The sequence below is a fragment of the Seriola dumerili genome, unplaced genomic scaffold (assembly GCF_002260705.1).
Source record: "Seriola dumerili isolate Sdu_G_001 unplaced genomic scaffold, Sdu_1.0 BDQW01000002.1, whole genome shotgun sequence".
Taxonomy (NCBI): Eukaryota; Metazoa; Chordata; class Actinopteri; order Carangiformes; family Carangidae; genus Seriola; species Seriola dumerili.
In genome coordinates this window covers 4,011,330-4,034,768 of record NW_019174257.1, presented here as the reverse complement: position 1 = coordinate 4,034,768, position 23,439 = coordinate 4,011,330, and the positions used below count along the sequence as shown (strand labels likewise).

At 40.4% G+C, this 23,439-nt stretch overlaps 1 protein-coding gene across 2 annotated transcripts; it reads right to left on the bottom strand.

The window, feature by feature from the left end:
• Positions 1–1,000: 1,000 nt before the first annotated feature.
• On the bottom strand, positions 1,001–22,016 carry rubcn (RUN and cysteine rich domain containing beclin 1 interacting protein). 2 transcript variants are annotated; one of them, XM_022737834.1, is made up of 21 exons: positions 21,830–22,016; positions 19,464–19,617; positions 18,682–18,765; positions 16,702–16,861; positions 16,330–16,436; positions 15,882–16,107; positions 14,555–14,980; positions 13,067–13,162; positions 12,296–12,411; positions 11,848–12,046; positions 11,276–11,383; positions 10,224–10,298; positions 7,336–7,396; positions 7,112–7,244; positions 6,803–6,948; positions 6,451–6,515; positions 5,863–6,101; positions 5,385–5,446; positions 5,134–5,287; positions 4,894–4,987; positions 1,001–1,492 (listed from the first exon to the last, which is right to left on the bottom strand). In XM_022737834.1, exons 1-21 carry the CDS (start codon positions 21,865–21,867, stop codon positions 1,356–1,358), a joined length of 2,880 nt encoding a protein of 959 aa, XP_022593555.1. In that variant the 5' UTR covers positions 21,868–22,016; the 3' UTR covers positions 1,001–1,355. The 2 variants fall into 2 exon arrangements, with proteins under 2 accessions (XP_022593555.1, XP_022593562.1); XM_022737841.1 differs by lacking the exon at positions 10,224–10,298.
• Positions 22,017–23,439: the final 1,423 nt, after the last annotated feature.

Sequence of the window (23,439 nt, the reverse complement as noted above, 5' to 3'; positions counted from 1 at the left end):
CCTGAAGCGCAGTTCTATAAATTCCAATGTAACTCCACCAGCACTGCCAGTCTAAGTTCATTGGTCCCAGAGGCACATAAGCGTGGCTAAAACAGTTTAAAACATGACAATAAGGATCAGGGATCAGAAAGGAATAATTCAATGTCTTCAGTGTTTTCAAATTAAAACAAACAAACAAAAAAAAAAAACCTCAATATAAAGGGCAGGATAGCTTCAATACAGTATCTGCACTGAAAATCAATCAAATCATAAAACAGATCTAAACTTTTACTTGCTATTTGATTTCTTTTTTTAAAAATAGACCATGTCAATTTAGGTCACAAAAACAAAGTTCAGCTAAGCCAGTAGCCAGTAAAATCACCAGAGTCAAAGCAGTTGCCAGAAGCTGCAGTTGTAGGAAGGAGGAATATCAACCCTGGGTACAATAATCTGAGCAAACACTTGTTTTTCTGATCCACCTAAATGTCAAATATATTGATTTTACCACAGAAGAACAAAGTGCCATGAAGTTTAGTGAATCTCAGGCCCTTTTCAAACATGTAACTGCAACAGGGCTGGGGTTAAACTTCCCTGTAAAGCAGCAGGTTTTGTCATCCACACTTAACTTTCTCATACAAAACAATTCACACACACACAACCTTTCTAAACTGTGCAAACGGGTGCAGCACACAATGGGGAGAAAAACTGTGTTCTCACTTCTCTCACAGGCCAAAATGATGGATTTTAAAAACATTTTTGTAGCAACAAGGATTACTGTCAGACAATGTTTTTCTGTTTCTACCAATGGGTGTCACCAAAATTAATATTTTTAAGTCCTACATACAGGACTTTTAATCTTTATTTATGTACGAGGAAATTAAATGAAATTATTACTTTAGGACCAACATTCTGTGGATGATCCAATGCTGACTTGTAGAAGAAAAGTTAGAATATTTTTAAAGCTATGTTTCTTTGAGGAAAACTCAATTAGAAAATTGCAGAGCCGTGGAGGGAATTGAGATTTTTTTTTTTTTTTTTTTTTTTTTTCTTTAAAGTCGCTTGATTTTCATGTTAAAATGACTCTTGTTCAAACAGGATTCATTCACAGCATGTGTGAAAAGAGCTTGCAGAAAAAATCAATCTGAAAATCAACAGTTGCTGTGTTCCTCTTTAACTCATATGACACTGGCACAACTGATGGTAATAACTGCACATCTGGAAGTCTATTGAGATCACAACAGCTGTTTGCAGCGAGTATTGTCACCCAGGCCTGAGAGGAGTGGAACGGAAAGAGAGGTGGTCAGTCTCTACAATCATGGTCGCGTTGTGCTCTTCTTTCTTCTTCTCTTGTCTCCGAGTTTCCTCAGTTACCAGCACTAGGTCCCACCTCCCTCGTCTTCTTGTTCCTCCATGTTTTTACGTGCCATCCTCTCTCTCCGCTCTGCCAGCCGCTGACACCGAGGGCAGTCTTTACCTGTCCGGAAGCAGCTGCGATGGTAACATGCATGACATTCTGCAAAGGGAGAAAACAAGACAAAAATAAAGGTCAGTGACATAACACTTCAAAGGATTTACAGTGTCATGATAAGACGGAGAGCTGCTCCATTCTCCTAAACCAAACAATGCAGCAGTGTTCACATAGAGAACGTAAACCAGTTAAACTAGTTTGCCGACAATGAGATGTTGTCCCAACAAAACAGCCAATCACGATCAGATCTGAGGGAGGAAGGGTGAGCAGGGGAGTATAAAAGGCACAGGAGTTAAAGACAGCGAGGCAGAAGGCAGGAGGCAGGTATGTGGGAAAGCTGATATTCTGGGAAACACACACACACACACACACACACACACACACACAAACACACCCTGAACCTGTTCAGACACAATCTGTTCTTCCAGGAGTGCTTCACAACCCTTCAATCTCTCAACTCATCTGCTTCCACAGATAGTTATAACTGTAATCCCTGTCTGAAGTGATTTTGTTTCTTTTTCCACCAAATTTTTTTTTTTTAAAATGACATAAAAATAAAAGTTTTTAAAAAATCGATGAAATGACAAACCACGCAAATTCAAAAATATTGTTTATTTCATGTTCACATTAAGATGGAACTTAAATAATAGCAGGCAGATGTAAAAAAAAAAAAAAAAAACAACTAAAAAGCATAAATTACACATTAATTCATTCTGACACACGTAGTCACCTCGTATAAGACATTCTTCCTTCAACAAAAATCTAAATAAAGACAAAATGGCTTAAAATCAATCACAGATAAGGCAGCGTAACAACAGGCATAATGTTTCCTCTGAGATGGAAGCGTGCACATCTTAATAAAACACTACTGCTGATTTCAAAGAGAAAACAGAAATCAGCTCATGTCAAAATGCAAATTTCCCCACTGCAGGACTTATCTATCTTATCTTAAGTAGTGTTTGGCTAGATTAAAAAAAACCTCCACAGGCTCTCAGAGGCAACATGTGCAACAGACTAACCCCACTACAAATATCCAAACGGAAATTCATGACCAAAGTTGGCTGAAATGTAAACATTTACGAGTGAAACACCACTTTGGTATCATCTGCCATCCCTAGCACAAGAAATTATCCCAACTTGGCTGCAATCCACCTCTTGGTGACAAGCTGAGGCCAAGACAAAAACAGTGCAGAGCTCAGAGCCAAAGACAAGAAACTAAACCACCGGTGAGACACCAACACCTCCAGAATCTAAGCCAAGAGACACCCATCACCAAATAGCTGCCAAAATATCTTCCCTCCATCACCTGTGCAAAGCCAAGAAACAGACACAACCATAGTGCCAGGAACTCAGTGACAAATGGGAGCAGTAGTAGAAAAGTGTGAGACTCAAACCACCAGACAGTTGACAGGGTGTGAAAGGTGAGAAAGAAGTAGAAGAAGTAGAACTGCACATTTAATCTGATAATCAGATTTTAGTGAAAGCCAAAAAATATGCTTGGCATGATGGGAAAATGCGCTCGTTTGCTTGCTTGCCGATAATTAGTTGAGAAATCGATACCACTGTCATTATATGTCTGCTAAATGACTCTACAGCCAGAAGGAAGCCACTGCACCCAGCCAAGGAATAGTCTGACCCCTGACCCGCGACACAAAACTGCAACTCGTCACTTGGCTCAGATTAAGCAAACAAGCTATAATGTGTTAATTAGTTTGCTTTAAAGTTGCTGGTAGGCAGATATTGCTACCATCAGACAGAGCCGGGCTAGCTGTTTCCCCTTGTTTCCAGTCATTATGCTAAGCTAAAGCTAACCATCTGCTATGAGACATGAGTGTGGTATCAATCTTCTCATCTAACTCAGCAACAAAGTCAATAAGGATATTTCCTGATATGTTACTTTAATGTTACTTAATTACTATAATACTTGATTATTTGATATTGTTAACACTGCTGTCAGGATTATTGCAAAGGCAAAAAAGTCTTGTCAATGTAGTTGTGATTGTGCAGCTGTGGCAAGACAGTATTTGAAATATACAGATTATAAAATCTAGGGAACTGTGACCAAAAGAAAATAACCTCTGTAAAACAACTATAGACTTTTGCTTGATATGTCCTCAGCTAACTCTAACCAATAATCAGTCATCAGTATCTGGACACATGTAATTTACCGTCCATCAAATATTACCTTTTCAGCTATGTAGTGAACTGTAACTTGGCTGATTACATTCCAGGAGCCGGCATTTCTTACCCTTCGTAGCTTGAATATGTCTAAGCTTCTTACTGCTCTTACTCTTGTCCTCCACCTCTCTCGGTATTATCATCTGTGTCATTCATATCTGCACTCTCTCCATCATCCGTGTTGCTCTCCTTTTCTGTTCCTTCCCTCGTCTTCCTGCCTCTGGTTACTCTCCTGGCTTTGCGAGTTTTACGACCTCTCCAGTTACTCCGTGTTATGGTGGTTGACTCTTTTTGGCCTGTCTCCTCAGTTTCTACCTCTCTTTTTCCATCACTTTCCCTGCTTTTATCCTCCTCTGCTCTGCTTTTCCCTCTCGAGAAAACACCGGACAGCTGATGAGGTTTCAGCAATTCCATAGCTGTAACTTTCTCCCCTTTTTCTGCACCAGATTTGAATTTTACCGTTTCAGCTGCCTCCATCTTGCCTTTGTCTTGCTTATCGTTACCCTCCTCAACCACCCACTTGGCTTTCCCCTTCTCTTTAGTTCCTGTTGGTTTCTCCAAAAACTGATTTTCAGATTCTTCCCCTTTCACTTCTGTTTTCCCTTCACATTCCTGCTCTCTTTTTGAGAAACCCTTGGGTAGATTCAGTAACCCTGATACCTTCCAACGTCCTTTCCTCTCTTGTCCGACTCCATCTAAACTCTCCATACTGCTGCATGTTTCACTGTCACTGTCACATCCGTCTCCTTTTGAGATGCTCTTCTTTAGTCTGTCTATTTGAAGAACTTTCAACAGGTTAACTTTTTCCTTTTTCGCATGCCCATCTTTCCTTTCCTTTTTCTTTGCTCCCTCTTTGCTACATACCTTCCCGTGATCATTTCCTTTCTGCTCTCTCTCTTCCTCCCTCTCCGACTCTGTCCCTCCCTCCTGTCCCTCATGCTCTCCTTCATCACCTTTACTCCTAGAGAAAATGTTAACTAGCTTTCCAGGAGCGAAAGCCTGGAATATTCCTCGTCTTTCCTGTCTCTCTTTTGGTGTATGCCTTGGCTCTTCTCCCATCTCTCCCCTCTCCCCTTGCTCTCCACCATGATCCACTGCTAGCTCTAAAACCTCCTCCCCTCCCTCCCCCTCTCTCCTGTCTTTGGAGAGGGCCCTTGCCAGCCTACGAGGTTTGGAGATCTTCCAGTCTCTCCAAGAAAGTGGAATGAAGGGGCGGGGTGAGGGGGCTCTCGAGCCGCCCAGGCCTGCCACCAGCAGAGAGGGCTCACCTTCACAGCGCTGGCACTTGTTCAACTGGAAGGGGAAGATGATGTCTTTGTCGTTGCCGCAGAACTCGCACACAAAACCTTTCGCCTGGCACAGCTGGGGAAGATCGAAGCAAAGGTGACAGAGAAAGCAAAATACTGGATTAAGATGAAATGGGTTTTAGAAATATCTGGTTATTTATAGACTGAAGTTCCTGATGTGACTGATCTCTTCCCAAAAAGTGTTTAATCACTGTATCTTACCACACAGCCAGCTACGTGCAAGGTACCAAGTTTAAGCAGCTCTTTCATTCGGGGAGCCAGTTCCCCGTTGCGCACAGCGGTGAGGTCATTGAGGGAGAAGAGGTGAAGGTCCTCAGTCAGGTGACCTGGCAGGCTGTCAAACTGGTCCAGCACCCTGAGGGACACACATGCACACACACAGACATTGGTGATGCCCGTCTTAGAGGGAGCATAATTTTGTGTGAAACTTGTGAAACCAACAGAATTCCTACTCTTTAGCCAAACGACAGGTCTTGAAGAGATTTTTCATGTGAAACAGCTGCACTCTCAAAACCTGAACAAAAACGGAGAAAAAAAATTACCTGGTTACTTAGACAGACAATAACAAAAAAAGGACACCTTCAGTTCCTAATTATAGCATCTGTGCAGTTTAAGGCATTTCATATTCAGAGTCCCTGCCAGCTGACTGAGCAAGCATTAAATTTCTCCTCTTTCCATTTATAAGCAGGTATGAGCTGTTTCGACTACTGCTGGCCACTGAGCAGCAACTGTGAGGCTTTTTTTTTAGCATCATCTTAATGGCAGTTGTTAATGGCATGAATGGCTCGATTCATTCTGATTTCACACCCAGATAATTTGTGTATTTTAAGCAGCAAAATCTGTCACAAGTTTGCTATTTTACAATTAGGAGACATTTCCACCATCTGTTCAATGCCTCATTCTCCATCCCACTGCTGCCTGTGTACTCACCCTGACAGCCTCCAGAGCTTTGTTCTTCTTGTACAGGCCGCTGTTGATGTCATTGGGGTTGAACAGCGGGTCTCCAGCAATCTTGCTCAGCAAGTCCCGGGCAAAGTTGCTGACATAGTACTTACTGAAGTCCCACTTCCTCAGCACTCGGCCCGGAACCACCGCCTGGGAGTTCTCATGACAGCACTGGCAGAAGTAACGGCCGAGGTATTCACAGTAACGCAGACGCTTAATATAGTCTGAGGTGGGGGAAGGCAGCAGAAACAAAAGCACGGTAGAGGTAAGATTTTGAGTGAGTAAAAATATCTCCTCACTGTATTTCTATACATAAAGGAAAATACCACGTTTTAGGCCAGCTGATCAAATTGGAAAGAGACTATGTTTAAGTCTTACAGTTGCACTTTCTGTTTGTGAAATTATTATTGAAACTGTAAATGTAAATAGAAATTCAATGTTCACTGATACTGTTTGAATGGAAACCTGTTCAAGTATATAACAAAAATTTAAATCCCTAGTAAAAAATAAGAGAACAACAAAAACATTTAATTTCTGATTCTACAGAGGTCTGTCTGGGATTGCTGGACACACCTGGGTCAATGCGGGTACCACAGCCAGCACAGCGGTAGTTCTGTTTCGCCACAACTATCTTCCTCCTGACAGAGACAGAAAACATGTAAGTAACAAAACATTTTGTTGGACAAAGAGCGAAGACAGTGGACTGACCTTTATTAATGGGAATATGAATTAATGTACACGACAAATTTAGAAATCGCCAACAGAATTAAAGGCCAATTAGATTTTATGACAAAACCAACACAAAGACAGCCGGAAGCAGCTTTCTTGGAAAACCAAACCTATTTCAGAGCTCACAACATGTCACATTACAGTCATGCTGTCTCCACTTCCAAAAAAGGGAAGGTAACACCTGATCTGGACTCACTTAGGGGCAGGGTGAATGTTGAAGATGATCTGCGGTCGAGGCGGTGCCCACTCGAGGTTGCCTCGGACACGAATCCTCAACTTGTAGATGTCCGCATGTTCGCCGTCATCAGGTGAGATCGGCAGAGAGTCAGGAATGGGCAGGAGCTGGGACACAGCAAAGGAGGGTTGTATAAGTTTGGAGTTCAGTTTTGTCCTCTTACGGACTTCTCTAGATGACATCAGTTATTGCTTGTTAAGTGTCATGTGTGGAGAACTGAATTCTGATATTATTCTAAGCACAATAGAGTATGTAAGCAAAATTTTGTACCTTCTGTGGAGCGTCATGTTCTGGGACCAGCCAGTCGAGCTCTGAGGCTGCAGGAAGCTGCATGCCCTCAAACTGTCTGAGCAAACCCATGGCTACTGACTCAGCAGAGTTAGACTGGAGGAAGGATGGAGAGCTGAAAAACACACAGAGGAGAGAACAGATTTCCAAAAATGCCTTCGTTTGTTTAGTTTGCATCTAATCAATGAAGTGTCTGTATTACTTACATGGACTCTGAGCTGAGAAAAGACCTGGTGCTGGAGCTCACACTGCGCTTTATGTCTGCATCTGGAAGACACAACAACAGTAAAATAACAGAGACTTAAACATTAAGGAGCAGAGACAGACACATGAGAAAATCCTTTTATCCACCAGCCACAGAGACTAGATGATCATCATTAGTTGTGCAATAAAATCCAAATTTTGTGATTTTTAGAGTGAAGAAGAGTTATCACGTGATGGATGATTTTGTTTGGATAAAAATGTACCAGCAGGTGGCTGGTGGATGGTGTTTAATTCTCACAACAGGTAAAATGGCACCATTTGCTACAGCTAAGCAGCGTTCAATGTTGTGAGAAGAAAGGACTTAAGAGAGATGTGATCTGGGATACAAATGTAAGACAAATCCAGGAAGTCAATTTCCCTTTCCCTGCTGGAGTGAAATCCACTGAAAAATCTGAATCACATCTGATTAAGTTCAGGCAAATTTTAAATCTATTTTAGCAGGTAGCATGCGGGAAAGCTAAAGAGATTTAATGGTAGAGTAGAGATAACACTGCACAAACATGTGAAGTAAGCAAAGACATGAAGCAGTAGAGCTTTGGCAGAACAGGAGGCCGCCTGTGTGGATTGTTGTATAACTACAGTAGCTTCTGTCTATCAAAGGATCAACATCGTTTGCTGACATAAAACAATGGTTAGATTTACCAAGTTATCAGCAGGAATCAACAAATGGCTTTTGTTGTTCATGTGCAGACATTTTCTATTGGACTGATTAAACAAAAAAAATCAGGTTACAGTTTCATAGGCACTAATCCAACTGGCCTAAATAATGAGTGAAAAATCATCTGACCACATAATAATTCTCTGGCCTCATTTGTACAGAAAGTGTTGGAAGATTGTCAACTACAAAGTCACACTATTGTACAGGCACAGTGGCACAAAAAGCAATCTTTGCATGGTGATTGACTTTCAGTAATTCAGCGTCCGTATAAGTGAGGTGCAATTGCAGCATAATTACAAAGTGGGTGAAATTAGGACAAAATATTTTATCACTGGCATTAGGCAAGATTAATTCATTAATCTATTTACTGAGATTTGCTAAACAGAACATTTTGACATCCAACCAACTGCTGGTCCGTCTGATTAGGTTTAGGACTCGGGGGATAATGACTAAATCAAGTAACAATATACTGTTTTTTTACCAAATATCTTCATACCAATAATGTGATATTATTTTAGGGATGACAAATGCTGCTCTCAGAAAATTTATTAATTTAGAGGTAGAATGCGTTCTCATGGGAAATTGTGGTTTTGTACTATATACAACTATGTTTATTTGCATAAACTACAAATAATGTAGCCTATTTTTCAATATGGTTCTATTAATTTGTAACTTCATTTAACAAGTGCAAAATGCAATCACACTAATGATTTCAGTTTTAGTGAAATTGTTCTTGATTGTGATTAGGGTTACTGGATTTAGGTTCAATTTAGTTATTTTGGTTAAGGGATTCAATAAGTATAAATCATTTGAGGTTATCACACTGGACTGGGACATTCAATATTAATTCCAGTACACTTAAACAGCCTAATATGAACAAAAAATGTATCACTTCACACAGACCAAGAAAACAACATACTTTGACTAATATCACAATATTACCATAGCGAAAATCCCAAGCAATATCTGGTCTTCTCCTGTATCATAACGTGATCTTATATTGTGATATGTATTTTCCAGTTCTAATTAGGTACAGTCATGTTCATAATTGGTTTCAGACAACACAGCCTGTGTTCCTTCACAATTCATGACAAAAAAGAACGCCAGTTTTTCAAAGAGAGACAGCTGGTACTGGGTTGACTTCAAACTTTAAAAAGGAACAACAAGGTGGAAAGATGTATGTGGCAGCATTCACACCTCAATCTCACTGGGACCACTTTGAAGATAATTATAATGGGGTGGTTGAATGGATGGATAAATGAGTGAAAAAAGCCTGTAGTTACAGTCACCACAAAATGCCACTTGTTATTTCATTAATCTCCTCCCATGAACCTCTCTAAACTCTGACATGCACAGGCACATTTGTCCTCCTGCACCACCAAAACCCTGGAGCAACAAGCACCAACATAAACAGCCAAGTGCACAATTCAGCAGATGTGAGGAGGAAGCTGGCTCCCCTCCAAACTGAAAACTTACAGCATTCCCATTGAGATTTTTTGGAGTATATTGGAGAACTGTACTAGGAGAATAAACTTTTTAATCTGAACACAGGCACTTAAGTACAACAGCTGCTGTGACGCTTTCACTTGCAGAACATTATTAATTCTAAGGAAAATAACTAATTATTAACAGCTGATTACCTGCACAATCAAGCCAGTAATAGTTTGGAGTTTACATATCTGGAGTCAGGATGGTTTTTAATTCCAACTGTGAGAAGTTTGGTTATCAGGAGCACAGGAACTAAACGTTGTTATTGATCATTGTGATTATCTAGTAAAGTATCCTGATGCTTGGATATCAGCTCAGTTTGCAACTTGCCAATGTTTTTTTCCGTCATGCTGATTATTTCTGTGTGTGTATACACACATCTCATTACAAGGTGAAATATCTGGAAAATATATGCATAGAAATTCTTGGGGTTGACTCTGTAAATGTACAGAGAGCTGTTTGGACAGAATCGATCAGTAGGACTAAACAAAGATGGAAAATAGGCCATAAACTGGCACCGGCAAGAGTTATGCTTCACACCACACCCAGTTTAGCAGGAGGAATTAAATAAAGAAATTCTCAGTTTGGAGAGAAGCCATCAGCTTCCTCTAAGAGGAGCACCGCCTCAGTAAACAGTCTGTATGTATCTGTGGAGCCTCGCCCACCCGTCCAGCCTGCAGATACCTGAGAAGAGGGAGGCGAGTGACAGGGAGAGGCCGTTCTGTGACACCGCCAGCAGGGACTGACCCTCACAGCCATCTGAGAGACAGAAACTATCACTCAGCACAACCATCACCACACACAAACATTTTTAACACTCCACAGAGGTGTGTGTCAGTGTCACAGGCAAAATACACTGTACAGTATACTGCACCGATACCGTACATGTGGAAATCATGCAGTTATACAGCTCCAAGATACAACACACTTGTGTATATGCATACTGCAGTACCGAGACGTGCAGTTATACACAAACAGTCAAACACAAAGTACATGCACACATAAAATCCCACAACCCATGTTAATAGCATCAAAGTATTACATTTTCAGACACCTCTGTATGTTAGCGATTAGTCTCTTGTGGTTACTATTTGTCACACAAAACAGCAACAGGCATCTGCTTCCCTAACGCAGAAGGAAATGTTTCGAAATGACTGCCTGGAATACAGAAGTAGCTTTCCAACACTAGTCACACCCTTTAAATGTTGTGACCAAAATAATCCTAGATATATAATTTCATGACTGTAATGTCTGTATAAATAGCAACACTAATAAAATCATTTTACTGTCCCAAACACTACAGACTTTGTACTCAGATGTCCAAGTTTATGGGCCATGGTAAAACACGACATGCTTGGTGAGTAATATGAAGACAGTGTGGTGATGAGGGTATGAATTATGACTGGAACAGAAAGGAACTCATTCACACAGATAGATAACGAATTCTTAAGCATTTTTCTTTTAAAATGGAATACTTTTTTCCAAATAGATGTCAACACTACGTTAAAGTTCAAATTTGTAGCTGTAGCCTGTTCATAATCAAATAAAAAGATGCTGGCTGAAATGACAAATCCACAAAAAGTGCAGTTATATAGCTGGAGTGAAGAAGTTCACATGGTCACACTGATTTAGCAGTTGTGATACTTAATAATAAATCCAAAAGAAAAATCTAATTTTCTGTTCTTTTCCCCCTCTGTGAAAGGCTTCCCTGGTGCTCCCTCATTCCCTCTCTCTACCTCTCAGTTCACACTCCTCCACCTCCTCAGCTGAGCCGGAGTCAGACAGGCCCTGGTAGGAATCCTGGGAGCTCCTCCTGGAGCCTCCGCTGTCAGTGGAGTGAAAAACTGCAGGAGTGGAAGGAGACGTGAGACAAAACAAAGAATGAGACAAATGAACGACAGAAATCAATAGAAACAGATGAAAATTATACAATATATACCCTATGATGCCAGTGAGACTAATTTATTGAGCCAGGAGGAAAGATTTGAGAATGAGACATATGTTGAATACATCTAAGATTTTAGTGGGGGTTTTGTTCCTCTGTAGGTGAATGCACCCATTTGTTAGGATTTGTTGTTAAAATCTAGTCCAAGATCAATGTATTTTTGTTTTTAGCGTGTTACAACAGAGGTGTCATTTTCAAAAGATATCTAATAAAGCTTACTCACCATTAAATGACCATAAAATAGTAAATAATCAGCATGAAATGTCTTTTGTCGACCAAGAATCATATGAAGGAAATATCGTGCACCTGTACAGATGATTATGTTTTTTATCTAACTGCACCCCACTTCTAAGGCTGACTTACTGTGCTGGGACGTCGTGCAGGGCGGCAGGCGGCTGCGACGGATCTGTTGCCTGCGCAGGCGGATCTTCTGCTTGAGCTGCTGAATCTCACAGTCGCTGTCTCCCTCCTCCTCGCCCTCCTCCTCCTGACGCCGCAGGTTGTACTTCATCAGCTCGATCGCTGCAATAAGGGACTCTGAAATGCTGAAATGAGCGTTCTCCTACAGAACACAGAGCAAATTAGAAATAAGCCAGGAGAGAAGACTAACTTCATTGTACTTTTTCTAAACCTTTATTTCACACAGGATTTACAGAATTTTTGTAGTTCTTCTAATCAAACCACTATTTGTAAAGCCCTTTATATAAAAAGGGTATACAAATGGAGTTTGACTAAATCAATGATTAGCCAACTGACTGATCAATTAGCACCAACACCGGTTCTAAATAGTCATGAGTTCAAATGCCCTGACCTTTTCGAGGTCAGCACAGCTGCCAAAGTCCTGCTCTGACAAGTAGCTGATGAGGCTCTGGCCTTCCGACGGCTTCCTGAACATCCCATCTGACACACTGCTGTACTGGGATCCATCTGAACACCCAAAACATACACAACCAAACACCATTACAGTTACGCACACAAGTGATTCAATGTTGGAATTTTTACATTTTATCAATTTGGTATAAACTAAATTAAATAAAATACTCTAAGCTTGCCAAAAAACTATTTCACAATATTGTGGTGAATAAAACATTTAATACTGACAAATACACCTAACGACTTTTCTTTGACCTTCCTGCTCAGGATCCAGAGTGTCATGTTAATGGACCAGCTGACATGTTTGCTACATTCATATACAGAAACTAAAAACTCTTTTTTTCCCCCCAAGAAACATTCATGTCAGCTTTCCTGTCCCACTTCCTCCTGTATATAAGTTTGCAGGGGACTTTCTCTGGTTCACATCTCACTTACATTTTAAACAATCACCAAATAAAACCCATGGATTCTGTTACTACAAAAGACAGTTTATCTATGTTTATGACAATTTATGATTTTATGTTTATGCATTTTACATAATTAAAATATGTTATCCTTTTATCCTTGATTCAAAACCAGGTACAAGACCAACTGAATTGAAACATGAATAAATGTAAAATGCAAACAAGTGCAAACAGTAGTTAAAAAATGAAAAAAAAACAAACAAATGCATTATTAGGTATTGCAAACAGAATATCAGAAAACTCACGAGACTCCATGTAGAGGGAACTGGGGGTGCTGGAATCACTGCACTGAGTTGAGAAGGGGCTGTAGTCCTTCATGCAGCAGTCGTCGCCTGCCGACTCTAAGAGACAAACAGTCCATATTAACGGAACTCTTATCCCCTACAAGCCAGAGTCAATACGATCGATAATGAATTCTTAAAAACTGATGGGAACATGCACCACCATTTATACACAGCGCAGGGACAGCGACTGGTTAAACACTGCTTTGATTGTATCATCGTTTTTGTGTCAAACAATCAATGAAATCTATGGCGATGGTTCATTTTAATCGCATGCAGAAACACATATAGGGCTGCTGAGTGCTGACCTTTGTCAGTATAATGTGAGTCAGTCTGTATAATTTAATAAAAACTGCACAAATTCCCCTGCTAACAAAAATTTCAGAGAGGTTCAGAAGACACATCTATGCAAAAGCTGGTACACAATAGTGACCCAATTATTATTTTTACTAAAGAAAGATTTATGTATATTAAATTACAGTGTACAGTTATTACATTCTTTATAAGTACCTCATGTACAGGCAGTAAATACAGGAAAACTCCTGCTGTAATTCATCTTTGACATGTAAACATTAATTGTTAACATTACATTACAGACATTGGCATACAGCATAACTGTACGGAAAGGAAACAAAACACTCTGATAATTCATGAAAAATGTGTGCATGAACACCACAACAATGAAAGTGATCATTCATGGCTTTGTCACATCAATTTGACTTGAATAAAACCAACAACTAAAACAAAACAGTTAAAAAAAATAACCTCAACAACCAAAAGCACAGATTATGAAGCTGAAGGCAAAACTGAAAATGAGAGGGATGGAGAGAGTTCATCACCATGCAGAGAAAAATAAAGCGGAGGGTGGGAGGGGTCAAGAGATGGAGTACAGTGAAACTGCACTGCCAACCTGCAACTGGATCTTCTATTATTATGGTGATTTTTCGGTGGCCCCCTCCTTCGCACAAAAAGTAGAAAAAGACACGAGAGAAATAGAGCAGAGAGAAAGAAAGTTACCTCAAGCCAAGAAGGGGAAACAGTGAGCAAAGAGAGTAGAGATGTTATTAAGCGTCAGACAGGAAGTGTGCACCTTCTGAGGGCGAATGTGGCCTCGCCATATCTTACACAGCTACAAATGAACACACACTATTCAGCTATAACTCCATCTAAATCACACTCTCATTTTATCCAGACACTGTGCAGAAGGGGAACTGTTTAATAGATGTTTCTATCACCTGCAGAAAGCTCAAGGCTCATTCTAAAACTATTTAACCCTTTAAGTCTTAAATTTATTGGAAAAAAATAAAAAGAATAATAAAAATCATCATTATCATGATCATCATAAATACAGTTGCTCGTCAACCACACTCCGATTTCAATTCAACCTTCACTAACATATAAACAGATGGAGTGTAGCCCACCTGCAAATGAGTTACCTCCAAGTTAACTCACCATTCCTGAGTTTCTGATTGATCCCAGTGTCGGAAAAGGAACGGGTGTGTCCTCGGGACCCACGGCCCGGCCCCCTCTGACCCTCTGAAAAAGATGAGCGTCTGGGTGGGGGCAAGGCCTGGGAACTCCGTTCAAGGGACTGGTCCGGGTTCTCGCCGTGCTCACTACTGTGGGTGGAGCTTTGGGAGTCACGGCGACTGCGTTGCCCCAGGTTACCGATAGCCAAGTATTCTGGACCATCATCATAGTCGCCATCACCAGAGTCCGCGGTCTCTGGCTGAAGGGAGTTGGGTGTGGGAGACTCTGTTAGGGAGATAGAAGGGACCGAGACAGGGCCAGGAGGGGGGGTCACACCCCACTCGCTCTCCCCTGGCCTGGACACACACACCCAGGGAGCTCCCAGGTTGCTAGCTGAAGAGGTAGTATCTGTAACACAAAATGTAGGAGAAAGCAAGCAGAAGGAAGCAAGTAAGAAGCATGCTTTTACAACAAAATTTTCCAAAAAAGAAAAACTTACGGTCACATGTATGGACAAGGTTATCTTAAACATAACTGGAATTTAAGTTTGTATTTAATGCAAAGTAACAATAATGTTAAAATGTGCTTAGGAGAACCAGTCCAAGTTGGTTTTTAGCCATTTTAGTGAGCCAGTTCAATAACTGGCCTTGTTCACAAACAATCAGGCCTCTGTATGGTTAAGTCAGTCACTCTATTCACATACAAACTGTAGGGCATTCATAGATGCCCTGACACCACCCCCGGTATCCGTCTATATACTGATTGCAGAATAGTGACCATTTTAGTTTGCTTCACTTATTGCGCAACCTCAAAATCTGTCATTTCACAAGCCTGGTCCTCTTTGGCGAGACTGTTAACTGAAAATGATCTTGTGGGATTATCTCACTAAATTTCTTTTCCTTAAAATTGACCACAAACCCATATGTGGTCAAATATTGTAACAAATCATCTGGTGACACACATCTGCACTTCAGATATCAACATATCAAGTACTATTGCTTTGCGTGATGACTGTTACATCACCACAACACATTTACACTTACATTAAAAAGTCAAAGATTATATAAAAATCTGTCAGTCAAATTTATTGATTAGTGTGAACCATTTAACAGTAATTAACAGCAATTAAATAAAAAACAAGAAATGTCACCCACCTGCCTACATTTAATTGGCCCTATGAGCTGACAATACAAATGGTACGAATTTGTAAGCATTAAGCCTACACATCAAAAAAACACAACATGAACCCCCACCAACCATGAAAAATCCATTTAAAAACCTTCATTATCACCCTTCAGCTTTTCCTCACTTTTGCTGTTGCTGATTAGAGATTCGACTCCCGTAGTGTTCCCGGATTTGTGGCTGGGGGTGACTGCTTCTCGCAGAGAACAGTTGGAGGTGGTGAGTCTGCGGTTTAGAGATTCTCCTCGGGGGGCCGAGTCACGGTTCTTCCAGGCCCCACCAGCCCCTGGCAACACACACAGGCTCTGGCTCTTCAACAGACCCAGACATGGTGGGCCCTTCAGAGGGGACAGCTGGAGGGTGAAAAGGGCATAAAAAAACTTAAAGCCATGTCCCAGGTCTTCTTCTTAAAACAACACTTATTTTGAACTCATCATCATTAGGACTGAATGCAATAAATAGATACAAGTGAAGGTGATGAACAACAAAATTATGGGGTTCAAGATAAAACAAATAAAGCAGAGAGACATTATTGAAGCACCGCTCAAGCATTTAAGTAATTTCATCAGACCCACCCCAACAGTGTCTACTTGGGCTAGCAGTTTGGGGTTGTTCTGCTCTACAGCTTCCAGACACTGAAACATGGCGGTCACATGGGGCTCACTCAGCAGAAAGGCATCATCTAAAAGATAAGAGAGATACAAGGAGACAAAAACAGAGAATGAGACAAAGAGAGGTAATAAGATAAGATAGGGAGAGCAATAAACAGTAGGCAATAAGTGAAAAAACAAAGAAAGAGAAAGTGAAAAAGAGAAGTTCGTACAGAAGGACAGGAACAAACGCAAAGGGAATTGCACAACAGAAAGTGACTTTAGCCATTTCTTACTTATTTTAGCTTACACTGCACAATAATTTCTTATATATTAAACTGAGACTGAACAACTCACCATTATAGTATTTACGTTTATGGCCTAGATGCCTGAGCAGAGGTCGGAGCTGAGCGGACAGCTTGTGAACCTGTAAGCTGTGAAGCAGCCAGCGCTCGGCCTTGTAGCTTTCACCAGCACTCTGCATCCCGCTGCTCAGTACCGGCTCCAGGTGACTGAACTGAGGACAGAGAAAGAGAGAGAGAGAGAGAGAGAGAGAGAGAGAGAAAGAAAGAGTCAGAGAGAAATGTGAAACAGATCTGCAAGGGTAATGGTAGAAAAAATGCTTTTCATTTCAATATAAAGACAAAATTTTAATACTGCTTTACTTCGTTTTGTTTTTGTCGTCCACACTGTTAATTAAACCGCACAGCAGCCAGTATGGTGGGATCATCTTCACTGGGTTTTCTGTGGTTCACATTTCTGTAGGCGGCACTCTTGTAGACCAGTAAAGTCTGGCAGTCTATATGATACTCTGTCTGTATGTACGTTTTTCAAATACCTTTTTTGATATCATACAGAATGAAGTTTAATATAATTTTCATTGCCATGTCCATCAAAGAATGACAGCAGGGACAATAAGGTCTACAATTTTTTCAGTAATTCCCATCCAGTTCATTATAGTTAATCTAAATGTAAGTTTTTGCTTCAACTGACAGTCTCCTTAAATACCTTCTGAGGCCCTTTTTTGAGATAACTGAATTCAATGCTTATTAAGACTTTTCAAGAGATACCAGCAGATACCCTGGGCTAAAGCAGGCTCTACGTGGTATGATGCAGGTGATCAGCTTGCCAGTCTGAACAGAGTGAGCAATGAGTGGAACAAGGAGTGAGAGAAACATATCAGCACAAATCTAGGAGAGTGCAGACGAGATATCAACAACAAATCGTCACATGATGATTGCATCATGGCTGAGCGAGCTGCAAGCCCTGTTGGAGAGTAACGGGCGTAAAGAAGATTAGATTCCAACTACTCCAGATCCGCTTGCTGATGCACAGTATTGTCAACACTTGACAGAGGGGACTGGAGTTGAAGGATGACTATTCTCTACAACACAAACTTAACACAACAGGTAATCCAGGAAGTGTAGTGACTTTGCCGAGGTCATCTTTTCATGGTACTAACACTGCACATTACAGCTTTACATAAGTAGGAACTATTGTTTTTTGTCTTTCAGGCAGACTTGTTATCAAAACCAAAATCTACTTTCACTGTCAAACATGCAAAGTCAAGGACAATTCATTAGCTAAGTGAGCATTAGTTTCCTGTCACAGTGGTTGGTGGGGCAAACAAAAAAAAATAACAAAAAAAAACTGCCTCAGGCAAAATATAAAGATTCACCAGTTTATTCCCTCCTACAAGAGCTATACACTGTAGAAGTAAAAAGTAAAAATGCATGGGTACACATCACCTGTTGTCTGAAAATGAAATTACAGAACTGAAACATACCAGCCCCTCTTCCGCAGTAAATGTGGAACCTAAAAGGTTTCGAACAATGTTTTGAACTTTGAAACAAAGCAAGCAACAAGATGACTTATGATTAGGAGACAAATAACACTACTCTGTGAATAACTCATCATAGTCAGCATTACAAGTTTTGTCAGTGACTCATTTTCCCTTCAACAGCAACATCAGTGATGCTATAATGCTAATTATACATTTCTAATTACATTTGCCCCAGCTCACATTCACATACTCAAGATTAATGTCTAATCAGTAAAGCATACCATTTCTTACACATAACCACGTTCTCTGAGGGACATGACGAAAACTGTACAGCAAAGTTCACAATCTGGAAGCCCGCGGGTCAGACAACCTTACACTGTTAAATTGGATATAACAGCTAACAGTCAAAATCTGTATTTTAAAAAATTTCAAGAGCAACTTTGCAATGTTTAGGGCGTGTGTTCATATAAACTTGCCTCTCGTCACAAATTCAAGATATTTGTGTGCCAACTAAATCTGAAAGTATTTAAATGCCATCCTGGCAGTGGCCATACCTGTTCAACGTGTGAGGCGAGTTGAGGGCTGATATAGCGAACACACCACACAAACGGCCAGTAGTCTCTCTGCTTGTAGTACACCTGCAACACAAAACCAGCGGTTAGCATGACCCAGACACAGAGAATAGGAGCGTCAATAAACACAACAAGCCATCACGGAGAGGGAATGTGTCCCACATTTCGGTATTTTTCCCTAAATTTGAGGAGGTGAACTGATGATGAAAGCTAACACCTGTCTCCCGTCAAAACGTTTAGAAAAAGTGACCTTCTACATTCTACCAGCTGGCGACGTGTGGTGTAAGTGAGAAACTTTCCTGTAACATAATCTTTAATGATGTGAAGGTCTTTAATGCCTTTTCTTCAATTTTCCCACTAAAATTGGGGCATTATGTGGTAAAGGTAAAGCCTATATTTACTGGTAATATAACTTAAGTTTTAATTACTTCTGTATATAAAGTAGGTTGTCACTGACAATTGTTTTGTATTGCCCTGCACTTCACATCCAAGTACAATATGATGTCACAGGTGTAACATGGGCAATCTGGAAACACTGAGCCAACTAATGCTGCAGTTTGTTGTCCGATAGTGTGGTTTTTGTTTGTGTGGCCAACCATGTAAATTCACTGGTTAAAGTTTAACAAATGCTAACTTTGACCTGCAAATCTGCCCAAGTTGTCCAGAGATCACACTGAAAGTGATCAGTATTTTACTTTGTTTACAAATTGCACAAAAAACAAATAATTACAAAAGGGAGAGTGGTATCAGTCAGATTTCCTGACCTGCTCATTCTTCAGTCCATGGCTGAGGATGTTGTTCATGTCCTTGTGGAGCCGCTGCAGGCCACCATAACGTGACCACACATTGGGGTTGTTGGTGGACACGAGACCCTCAACTGTGGTCTTCAGGCTGGACAGCAACTTCCAGTGCTCCCTCCTGAAAGGAAAACATGGCAGCAGGAAGGAGTGAGGCAGGAAGTTTAGGAATGAGGAACGGGGTAAAGAAGTGCTGGTGTTAGCAGTGCTGGTGTTAGGCTTGAATCATTACTCACAAGAACAAAAACACTTCCCGAAATAAAAAAACTGCATCTTCAGCAGTTAAGTTACAAAAACCTAACTTAACTCAGTGATTACCTAGAACTGCTGCACATGAATACATGTGTCAACAGTATTACCACACCCTTTCCTACACAGACAGATACATAAATATTGGCATTAATTCCCATAATAAGAAATTTGAAGTCCTGCACTCACGATGTGCAAGTCTATATCCTTATCTTGAGGATACAGCTATGGAGAGCTGTTGTTCAGAGAGTGTCTAAAAGATATCAGGTCACACTCTATAACAACAGGTCAGCAGTAAAACTGGAAGCCAGAGGCTACCAAGAACCTAGAGTGCATAATTTAAATGGCCATCTCATGCTTTTGTTTTTATTGTTTGGTGTGTCCTTAAATGCATCATAAAGATGTAACAGTCAGCCCTAAAATATGTCATTAGGTTGTAGTTGAAAACATTTGAAGGTCCAAAGACAAGAGGAAAATGGTATGTTTCCTAAAATACTAAAAATGACATCTCAGACAAAGACAGTGGAAATATACATATAAGATATATGCCTAGTTAAAAAATAAAGGCTATGAAATCTATGAAGGGGGCTCTTATGAAAACAAGTCTTTTTTTATAGAAGAGCAGCAGCATCACGAGTTCAGCTGCCAAGCTAACTAATCAAATGCAATCATGTAACATGAAGAGAGGGAGACTGAATCTTAGAGAACATTCTCCACATATTATAGAGCATGATACATTTACTCAACAACAGAGGTCTCTGTGTTGTGTGTTGTGTGTTGTATATGTGTATGTGTGTGTGTGTTGGTCATTAAGGAGTAAAATTCCACAAGGCTCGAAGAGGTTGTTGAGGTTAAAGATTAACCTCACAACTCTCCGTCTTGTTTGGGTGTGTTTGTGTTTATGAGTGAGTGAGTGAGTGAGTGAGTGTGTGTGTGTGTGTCAAGGGTCAAGACAGATTTGTTTGTTTATACAATCTGACCTTTAATTCTTAGACAAAGAGGATCTCAAAGTTATCATGATGTACCCTGCTCATCCAGTAGTGGAATACATCTACCTGAGTATCGTTCTTAAGAATAGATTTGAGGCACTTCACTACATGTCAAAGAGAATAATTGTTCTTTTTACTTTTATCACATTTATCTGACAGGAGGATGTAATAGTTACTTTTCAAACTAAGATTTGACATTTAAAAGTAATCATGATAATCTAAAAAAAATACAACACAAGGGAAAATCAGTGGTTCTCAACCTTTTTGGCTTGTGTACCTATGATGTCCCAACAGGGCAGGTATTTCTAAGCAATACTCAAACTACTCATATGAAAACAATGAGTACAGTATGTTCACTATTCAGAGTGAAAGGACATTAAATTAGGCTCCTGTTACAGCACACGGGGTTAAAACTTAGTGAAACTGTGCAGAATTTACTCACGACACTACTCCCAAACACGTTAAAAAAGTAATCGTATTGTCAACAGCCTGAAATAAAACAAGCACTCCAGCTTGCGTATTCCACTATTTAAACCCCTGTCCTAGCCCACTAACCTCTATAACTAATGTGTGAAAATAATTCTTCACAACACACCATGCGACAGCGAACAGCTAGAAAATGTCAACTTGATTTGACAGCTAGCTAGTTAGCTGTTAGCACAACCTAGCTAAGGAGTAGCTAACAGATACCTATTAGGCTAGTGAATGCCTTAGCGATAAATAAACAACAATGCTGCTTTGACGGTGCCAAAACGTTCACAAAGGAGTAGATGGTCTAACACTTGACCTATTGGATTTGACAGATAGAAGCCGCACAACTGATGTTGCTATCTCAAAGCTGTCAAACCTTAACATGTCAGGTTATCTTAGCCTAGCATTGCTGCTAGGTTATAAACCAGCATCAGTACTCCACCACTGCTACCCGACATTTTTAGTGTCTCAACTTAAGTGAGTTGCCGGTCCTTTTGGTCGTCTTGGATTAACTACCGAATGAGTTCACGGTGTTACAGTTTCTAGTTTTGTTGTTTATGTCACCACATTCACTCTTAGCCCAGCTAACCGGCTATAATCAGACCAGCCCAGGCTGTCACTCACCTGCGCTCCTCCGCCTCTCCCTCCACCGTGCTCTCCATGTCCTCCGGGAGGAACAGAGCTCCGTACAAAGCTGCCAGCTTCAGCGATATTTCCCCCTACCTTACTTGGTACAACGGAGTTTTATCGCGGTAGCAGGGTTGCTCTTGAAAGAGTCACCCGGATCTCCAGTGTTCCGCCATGTCTGCTCCTGCCCGTCCCGAGCCGTGGATCAAAACAGTAGAGGCCGCATGACCGCTCTCATCAGCGAGTGGGCGGGGGTGTTGTCCTCTGCTCTGCCCACTTTTTAATCATAATAGCGCTTTCACTTTAAATAAACTCACAGTTCATTTCACCCCGTTATTTAGCCTGTGTATCATCTGTGCTTTTACTAGGCATGAGGTATGTAAAGTGAATTATCAACAGAAGTGGCTGATGAAGAAAGAGTTTTCTAGATTAACAGAACCGTTGAGTGGATTTTGGTCAATGCTTCCACCTGCTGTTACAAATTGATATTGCAACTATGACTGCTGCCCCTGGTTTGAACTCTGTCTCACGCCAATGTTTAAGGTGATGAATAATGTCCAAGAAGTACTCTGATACTGTACATACTTACCTATACAACTGTAAAAGTTTGTATGAGCTATCTTACTCAAGTAAAAGTACAAATGTATTATCTAAGCTAAATTTATCCAAACTACCAAAGTAAAGTACTTGTTTTGCCCATGTGACCAAATTTGTTGTTGCTGCTGAAGGTGGAGCTAGTTTTACCTACTCTATATACAGTGAGACAGTTTAGTCCAGGGGTTCCCAACTTAGTTACTGGGCTCCTCCAAAAGGTCACCAAGCGTCATGAGGAGGTGATTAATGGGAGAGGAATGAAATTCTGATACACACTGAACTGTTTTCAGTTTTTGGATTTTGGACATAATTTTGCTGAATAATCTGATTTGTTGGGCCTTGTAAAGTTTAAATTTTAAATTAAACTATCTAAGAAATTTAGAGGACAAATGTCTCTTTGGTTGAACTGCTAACAACTCATAAATATCCAAAACATGACAAGGAGACACGACTACATGTCACTTTTTTAGGTAGTGGTCACAAGCAAAAAATGTTGGGAACAACTGATTTAATCTTTAACATTGTGTTGTATTTTGCAAGATTATCATGTTTTTCATTTTAAATCTCTATCTGAAAAGTAACCAGTGCTTCCTGCTGTCAGATAAATGTAGTTGAGTACAAAGTACAATATTTTCCCTCTGAAATGTGGTGAAGTTCAGTATAAAGTAGCATCAAATGGAAATACTCAAATAAAGTGCCTCAAAATTGTACTTAAGTGCAGTAGTTAAATGTACTTATACTCATAATGACACACTGTTTACATTAATTCCAATAACTTCACCTTCAGTTGTCTGAGGAGTCAAAGTGAGAGATAACACTGAGCTCTGCAGCTCGATGCAGTACTTCATGGCTTGGATTCACACATACTGTAGATGGTAAGTCTAGGCTGAATGAGAGGTCTTTCTTTGGTAATATGTCATGTTCGTAAAGGCCTTTCTCATGGCAGACATTTGCCATGGCATGGTATTGGTAGAGTACAGGTAGAGGTGTCGAATGGATAAAATCTTAAAACT